This window comes from Nicotiana sylvestris, chromosome 3, assembly GCF_000393655.2.
Source record: "Nicotiana sylvestris chromosome 3, ASM39365v2, whole genome shotgun sequence".
NCBI classification, from domain to species: Eukaryota; Viridiplantae; Streptophyta; class Magnoliopsida; order Solanales; family Solanaceae; genus Nicotiana; species Nicotiana sylvestris.
In genome coordinates, this window is record NC_091059.1 from 27,482,364 (window position 1) to 27,491,117 (window position 8,754).

General features: G+C 40.3%; 1 protein-coding gene across 1 annotated transcript; it reads right to left on the reverse strand.

Moving 5' to 3' along the window:
• Window positions 1–3,725: 3,725 nt before the first annotated feature.
• On the reverse strand, window positions 3,726–4,778 carry LOC138887170 (uncharacterized). The gene has a single exon (XM_070168887.1). The coding sequence runs from the start codon at window positions 4,776–4,778 to the stop codon at window positions 3,726–3,728; it is 1,053 nt and encodes a 350-aa protein (XP_070024988.1).
• Between the last annotated feature and the right edge of the window lie 3,976 nt (window positions 4,779–8,754).

The following is an 8,754-nucleotide window of genomic DNA, read 5'->3' on the forward strand; positions in this document are numbered from 1 at the left end:
AACACACAGAGATCACATCTCGCCCCTCGATCAGGGAATCACAAGCCATCGATGCACATTTGATACTGAGTGATCATGCGTGCATACGAATGCATGGAAGGGATTCAAAGAGTTATATTTCAAGCTGAATTAATGACGCACGATAAGAATTCAAGAATGTGAAGTTCTTCCTAAAGGTTCTGCAGCCTCCTGAGGATAAGTACAGATGTCTCCGTACCGATCCACGAGACTCTACTAAACCTGCCCATGACTCGCGAGACCTATATAACCTAGGCTCTAATACCAACTTGTCACGGCCCTAAACCCGGACCCGGTCGTGATGGCGCCTCTCATGAAGACAAGGCCAACCGACACTTTCCCATTTCAGTTTTAGGCAATTAAACAATAAGAATTAAGTCTAAAACGTAATAAATAATCCAAAAGTAAGTAGTGAACATTACAGTTTGCCGAAATAAAATCCAACATAGCCCGATACCGGGGTGTCACCAGTCATGAGCATCTATCAATACACTACAAGTCTGAAATGTCTACCAAGCTATTACAAAATAACTAAAAAATAGATAGAATGAGATAAAGGGGGAGAGGCACGGGGCTGCGAACGCCGAGCAGATACCTCATGGACTCCGAAATCTGCCAGGAGCTCTCAACCCTCACTACCAGGATCAGCAATGCCTGAATCTGCATACGGGGTGCATGGAGTAAAGTAAGTACTCCAACTCAGTGAGTAATAATCATAAATAAAGACTGAGAGCACGAAATCACGTAAGACACATTATAGGTTATAAGGAAGCAGTAAAAACCAATAAAATAGTGAAGCAGTAATAATGTGTAAAGTCATTTTAGTCCAATTCAAACTTCATGAAATGCCTTTTTAACAATTTAAACAGGTAAATGATAGACACATAAGAAAGATAAACATATAAAGGATTTCCCCTCGGGCACAATGTCAACAAATCCGTCCCTCGAGCAATATCTCAAAAACAATATCATCCCCTCGTGCTAAATCTCACATCACAATAGGTACCCGTGCTCACTGGGGGTGAGCAGACTCTTGGAGGGTCCCCTTACGGCCCAAGCACAATATCAAGCCATCTCATGGCATCATCACTAGTCTCCCGGCCTCATATCAACAAGCCACCTTGTGGCATACAAATCTCAGGCCCTCGGCCTCATACTCATAAACAGGTATTTCCTCACAACATAGGCCCTTGGCCTTACTAAGTCAAAATCCTCACCAGCCACTCACGCAATAGTAAAACATAGTGCTCAACCCAAAATATCATTTAAAATATCATTCAAGAGTTAAAGCAGAGTAAACATTGCTGAGTTATGAAAAACAGTAGAATATAACATGACTGAGTTCAAGTATAAAGTCAAAACAATGAGAAAATATTAATAAAAATCCCCTAAGGGATCAAATAGTTGGCACGAGGCCCAAATATGTCATTCAGCCCAAAACAAGATGATAGCAGATAGATTTCAGTCAAATACACGGTAAAATAGTCATTCGGGACGGACTAAGTCTCAATCCCCAACAGTGCACGACTTCACGCTCGTCATCTAGTGTGTGTATCACCTCAATATAGCACAACGATGTGCAAATCCGAGACTTCATACCCTCAAGACATCATTTACAATCATTACTCACCTCGATCTGGTCCCAACTCTAGCCCGCGATGCCTTTTCCCTCATAAATCAACCTCTGGATGCTCCAAATCTAGCCACAATCAGTACATAATCATTAAAATATGCTAAGGGAACAAAGCCCACTCGAAAATATCTCATTTACATCAAAAATCCAGAAATTGCTCTAACCCGGCCCCAGAGCCCACATCACGGAATCCGACAAAATTAACATCAATAGAATCCTCATGATCCCACGAGTCTATACATATCAAGAACATCAAAATCGGACTTCAAATGTCCCCTCAAATCCCCACTCAAAGGTCTCTGAAATCTCAAGCCCTAATTACCCATTTTTGCTACTGATTTTCCACGTCCGAATGATCTAAAATTTTGCACACACGTCACAAATGACACCACGGACCTACTCCAACTTCCGTAATTCCATTCCGACCCCTATATTAAAATCTCACCTATCAACCGGAGAACGCCAAAATCCCAATTTTGCCAATTCAAGCCTAAACCTTCTACGGACCACCAAAATGCATTTCGATCACGTTCCTAATTCCCAAATCACCTAACGGAGCTAACCAAATCATAAAATTTCCAATCTGAGATCATATACTAACAATTCAAATCTTGGTCAAACCTTTCAAATTTTAAACTTCAAACCGAGACAGTTTCTTCAAAATTCATTCCGGTTATCCTGAAAACTAAAACCAACAATTTACGTAAGTCATACATCACACAAGGCTAGTCATGCCTGAGAACTGACGAGCAAAGTGCAAAAACTCAAAAACGACCGGTCGGGGCGTTACACCCGAGGCCCGCGGAACCTCAACCAAACATGCCAACCAATCCTAAAACATCATTCAAACTTGTTCCAAATCTTCGGAAAGCTCAAAATAACATCAAACACCAATTTTACATCAGATTCAAGCCTAAGAATTCCAAAAACTCTCAAATTACGCTTTCGATCAAAAAGTCTATCAAACCTCGTCCGAATGACCTGAAATTTTGCACACACGTCACATTCAACACTACGGAGCTACTCCTACTTCCTGAATTCCATTCCAACCCCGATATCAAAATCTCACTATTGAACTGAAAACTTCAAAATTTCAACTTTCGGCATTTCAAACCTAAATTAGTGACGGACCTCCAAAGCACAATTCGAACAGGCCCCTAAGCCTGAAATCACCAAAAGGAGCTAACGGAACTGACGGAATTCCATTCCGAGGTCGTTTTGACACTACTCCGACTACGGTCCAATTTCTAAAACTTAAGCTCTCATTTAGGGACTAAGTGTCCCAAAACTCTCCGAAACTCAAAGTCAAGCATCCCGACAAATCAAAATAGCAGAAACAAACATGGGGAAAGTAGTTAATAGGGGATCGGGGCATAAATTCTTAAAATGACCGGCCGGGTCATTACATCTATATATATATATACACACACACAGAGATCCATTTCATTGTAATATTTTAACTACATATATAGCATGTTATAGTATATGTTATTGTATTCATTAGTTGTATTCTAACAGAGTTAATGGATTACATTCATTCATCACTAATAATGCATGACATAGATTAATCAATATAGGCCGAGACATTTTGTTTTTACTATTAATAGATATAGGTCAGACGTTTTGTTTTTAATATTCAACGATGCATCTGAGTAAGTTATAAGCCGATGAATCAATTTCCAAACAGATATATTTGATGATAAATTATATATACTAATTAGGATCTTCACAAGTCTATTAACCAGAACTCACACTTAGAAAACTTAGCATACAATTTATTATCACGGAGGATTTGGAGTACCGCTCGCAGGTGATCCACATGCTCACCCTCTGAACATGAATAAACTAGAATATCATCAATAAAGACTATCACGAATAGATCCAAATATGGTTGGAATAAGCTATTCATCAAGTCCATAAATATGGCAGGTGCATTCGTCAACCCGAAAGACATGACAAGGAACTCGAATTGGCGATGACGGGTCCTGAAGGTTGTCTTGGGAATATCTTTCTCTCGAACTCTGACCTAGTGGTACCCTGACCTCAAATATATTTTTGAAAAGCATCTAGCTCCCTACAACTGATCAAACAAGTCGTCTATCCTTGGAAGTGGATATTTATTCTTAATATTTACCTTGTTCAGTTGCCTATAATCGATACACATCCTCAGCGAGCCGTCTTTCTTCCATACAAAAAGTACCGGTGCACCCCACGATGAGGTACTGGGTTTGATGAAACCTTTCTCCAGTAAATGTTTTAACTGCTCTTTCAACTCCTTCAATTCGACAGGTGCCAATCTATACGGAGGGATAGATATTGGTTGCGTTCCCGGAAGCAAATCGATGCCAAAATCAATCTCTTGCTCTGGAGGAATACCTAGAAGTTCATCTGGAAATACATCTGCATACTCCTTTACTACTGGAATAGACTGAAGTGTAGCTATCTCAGCATCTGCATCTTTAACTCGCACAATATGATAAATATACCCTTTTGCGATCATTTTCCTCGCCTTCAAATAGGAAATAAACCTGCCTCTGGGTGTCGCTGTATTACCTACCCATTCAAGGACTGGCTCACCCAGAAAATGAAATCTAGCTGTCTTTGCTCGACAACCAACTGTGGCATAACAAGCTGCCAACCAGTCCATGTCCATGATAGCATCGAAATCCAACATCTCTAGTTCAACCAGGTCGGCTGAGGTCTGACGACCACAAACTGCTACCGTACAACCTCGGTAAATGCATCTAGCGATAATCAATTCTCCGACCGATGTAGATACCGCAAAAGGATCATTAAGTATTTTAGGCACTATACCAAATTTCCTCGCGACAATTGGGGTAATATATGATAAAGTAGATCCTGGGTCTATCAAGGCATAAACATCGTGAGAACAAATGATCAACATACCTGTCACAACGTCTAGTGAGGACTCTTGGTCATGTCGACCTACTAGCGCATAGCTATGATTCTGGTTACCACCTGAACTGGACCATCTACCTCTACCTCGACCTCTACCAGCTGAAGACTGAGACTCGCGCCCTGAAGGATGCACGGACATAACTGATCCTGTTGTTGAATTTGCTGGTTGCACCATACCCCCAGAATCTCTATTTGGGCAATCTCGCATCATATGCAGTGAACTTCCACATGTATAACAAGCATCACAACCGGCTCGGCATTGGCCCAAGTGTCCTCGACCACAGATGGCACACCACGGCAAAAATGGCCATGTCTGCCCCGAACCTTGTTGTCTCTGCAATCTTGACACCTAGGAGCTCTTACCTGGTCCTGACTGAGTATAACGGTCATACCTGTAACCCTGTAGCTGAGGTGGCGGAGGTCTAGGTGGTCGTTCGAAGTACTGGGGCTTGTAACTACCTTGAGACTGCTCTTGAGACTTGGCAAATCTCATCTTCTTACGCTGCCCTAACTCAGCCCTCTCCGTACTCTGCTGCCGATGTCTACCCCTCTCTATATTCTGGGCAAATGCCTGAATCTGGGAGATATCCATACAATCCTTTAATGCAGCGGTGGTACATGCCTCGGACAACTCTGGGGCCAATTTTGCTATAAACCTGTGGATCCTCTCCCGCATAGTAGCAACTATGGATGGTGCATATATGGCCAATGAGTCAAAACGGAGACTATACTCTCGAACACTCATATTGTCCTGCTTGAGAGCTAGAAACTGATCGAGTCAGACTTGTCGGATCTCTCGCGGTAAGTACTGGTCAATGAAGGCATCTGAAAAATTCTCCCAAATAGCAGGAGGTGCATCATATCCCTATCCCTCGTACCAAAGGATGGCTATATCTCAGAATCGAAAAGCTGCTAACTCAACTGCCTCTTTTTCTGTGGCATGCATAACCCGAAAGATCCTATAAAGCTGATCAATAAAATCCTGCGGGTCCTCCCTCTAATCTGTCACCATGAACTCTAGGGAATTCAAAGCATTAAACTCTCGGACCCTTGAACTCCCAGATCCCTCAGAAGGTCCTGCACTAGTGGATGCCCTAGCATGTTGCTGGGTAGCTACCAACTGTACCAACAAATGCATTGCACTTCTCAAGTACTGATATGATGGAAGCGGAGGGGGAACTGGATGTGCGGTCTCCCTAGGAATCTCCTCAGGTGGCGGAGGAGCCGGTAATCGCTGGGTAGGGGTCTCTCTTACGACTCCGATTGGGCCCCATCTGCTGGGGTACCCTGCTAGTCCCCTCACCTACTACTGTTTATCTCCTATGGCTAGCCGTAGTCTTCCTAGTTACCGTCATCTGTGCATGCAAATGTCAACACGTAAGTTTTACTCAAATTTTCTATAACTCATTGCTATTACAGCACGATTTAGATTTGAAAGAAGGTTAACCAGCTCCTAAGTGCCCTGTAGTCCCCTGCTTATATAATGTGGTGCACCATACATTTATAAATAAGACCCTATTAGACACGGCTTGTAGACTTCCTAGGACATAACTACTCTGATACCACTTTTATCACACTCCAAGCCTAGGGGCGACACCGGCACTCAGTGTCTCACCTATCCTTGCGTATCACTTTAGACTAAGAGTCTCTGAACATGTAATGTCATACTTTGGCCATGGGCCACATTACAAGATAATGTGCGATGCAAAATATAAAAACTGAATAGAGACTAATGCTGACTAAATGTCAACATAAGGCTGGGCCGGCAAGGCTGTCATAATTACTACAATTGACAAGCCAACAAAATATACATACATGGCCTACAGGCCCAACATACTGCACTAACTGACAGGATATGTCTACAAGCCTCTACTGATAAATGTACTGTGATCGGAACAGGGCCCCTACCTACCCATATCCTATCTACATATATACACAAGATGCACACCAAAACTTCTAGACCCGGCAACTCAGAAGGACGCGGAGCTTACCGATAAAGCTGAACTCGGGCAAACACCTACTGGGGAGGTCTACCCGTCTGTTTGTCTGAACCTGTACGCATGAAATGCAGCGCCCCCAGAAAGAGACGTTAGTACAAAATAATGTACCGAGTATGTAAGGCAATATACTGTAGCTGAAACTGAACTAATAATAATAACTGAAAGCAACTAGGGGTCAAAGATAATATGAGGATATGCTCATGAGCTGACACTGACTCAACTCTCTCAATATAGTGAGTAAAATTGTTGTCCGGCCCTATAAGGCTCGGTATATATATATCTGCTCTGCCGTAGTAGGAGCTCGGCCGTACTAGGCTCTGTATCTTGACCAACTGGGCTCGCTCATAGGCGCTCGGCTACAGCAGGCCTGGTATATAACTTACCATTTGATAAGAGGTTGCCCAATAGGGGTCTGCCCATCGATTATAGCTCGATGGTAGTGAGAATACATTAATACTGTATATATAAATTCTCTGCTCTCTTGACTGGAAAAAAGAAACACTCAATTGAATATGTAGACCCGATGCGTCCCGATGCTGTAAAAAAATTAATGCGTCCCGATGCTGTAAAAAAATTAATTCATTGGGGATAATAGCATTTTACTTGTATACAAAATGTAAGGATAACTGCAGAGTGCAGGTCATTTATTTATTCTTGAATAGAGATACAGATAAATTGTTAGGTATGAATTATCACCATTTGTATGATAATGTCTAGTTTTCTGGTTACTTTAAGCATGTTTTGGTTCTGTCAAAAGAATGACATTTATTAATAGTCCTTTCACTTAATCATACGCAACGTGCCATTGAAACTTAGGAAATAATTGAATCATACATATGTTTCAAACGTGCAAAAGTTATGGACCAATTCAGATAACAAACACTTTTAACTACATTGAAGAAACTTGCGAGACTAGCAAAATATACATAAATTTCGTAATATGAATTTTTCTTTATGCTTCGTTATCAACTCGTGTAACTTCGAGATCATGCCAAAATAAAAGAAGGACTTAACCTTAACATATCCGGAGTAGGAAAAATCCATATGATATCCTTGGAAAAAGTTACACCGTACTTCGTTAGAACCGCAAAAATCGGATTGAGCTTCTGCTTCTTCAAATTTCTTGAACGCAACGTCAAGCTTCGTGCTTGTTGAGATACTGAGCAAATTTCTTAGATCTGTTCTTTGAAATTTTCAAATCAAGAAAGAATTGCATTCTTGCTTTTTCTGAATCACTACGTTACTTGTTCTCATTTCCATAAGGAATTGTAAACAAGACTTTGGATAGTCATTTATTCCTTTTAAGCCTAGGTTGCCACCTAGGCATAAGTGACTACTTAGTCACTTCTTGGTTTGTGGCTCTTTGCCACGTGTTGAGGATAATTTATAAATTTTTATCCACTTATTAGTTAACTGAGTAATGTTCTGTTACTCGATAATTAATCAATTACCCGTATAATTTAAAAATTGCCCAAAATTACTTAAAATTATGCTTATTTTTAATATACTTTATATATATATTTTATACATTATACTATCGTGGTCGTATGGTACCTTGCATGGTACTAGTTTATAATTATCGGGTACTATCACTTGATCCGTATTTTATCCCAAATTGGTCATTTTCAACGAAATTCGTTTTCTCTAATTCGTGCATCTTTTATCCTTCATGACACTTATTTATCGCTTGTTATAAATAGCGTAAATACGTTAACACCAAGATGATCTCATCCTCGAGTCTACGTCAATTAACCGAAGACGAAACTTTTAGCGTACGAAAATGCAAGATGTAACATGGGTTCTTTTAGGGATTGATATACTTGTGAAGATCCTAATTAGTATATATAATTTATCATCAAATATATGTGTTTGGAAATTGATTTATCGACTTATAACTTACTCAGATACATCGCTGAATATTAAAAACTAAACGTCTGACCTATATCTATATCTATATAGATAATGGTCGGGTTCTTTTAGGGATTGATAGACTTGTGAAGATCCTAATTAGTATATATAATTTATCATCAAATATGTCTATTTGGAAATTGATTCATCGACTTATAACTTACTTAGATGCATCGTTGAATATTAAAAACAAAACGTCTGACCTATATATATATATATATATATATAACACGCTTCGGTTATATATATAAAACACGCTTTGTTGTACTATTTTAA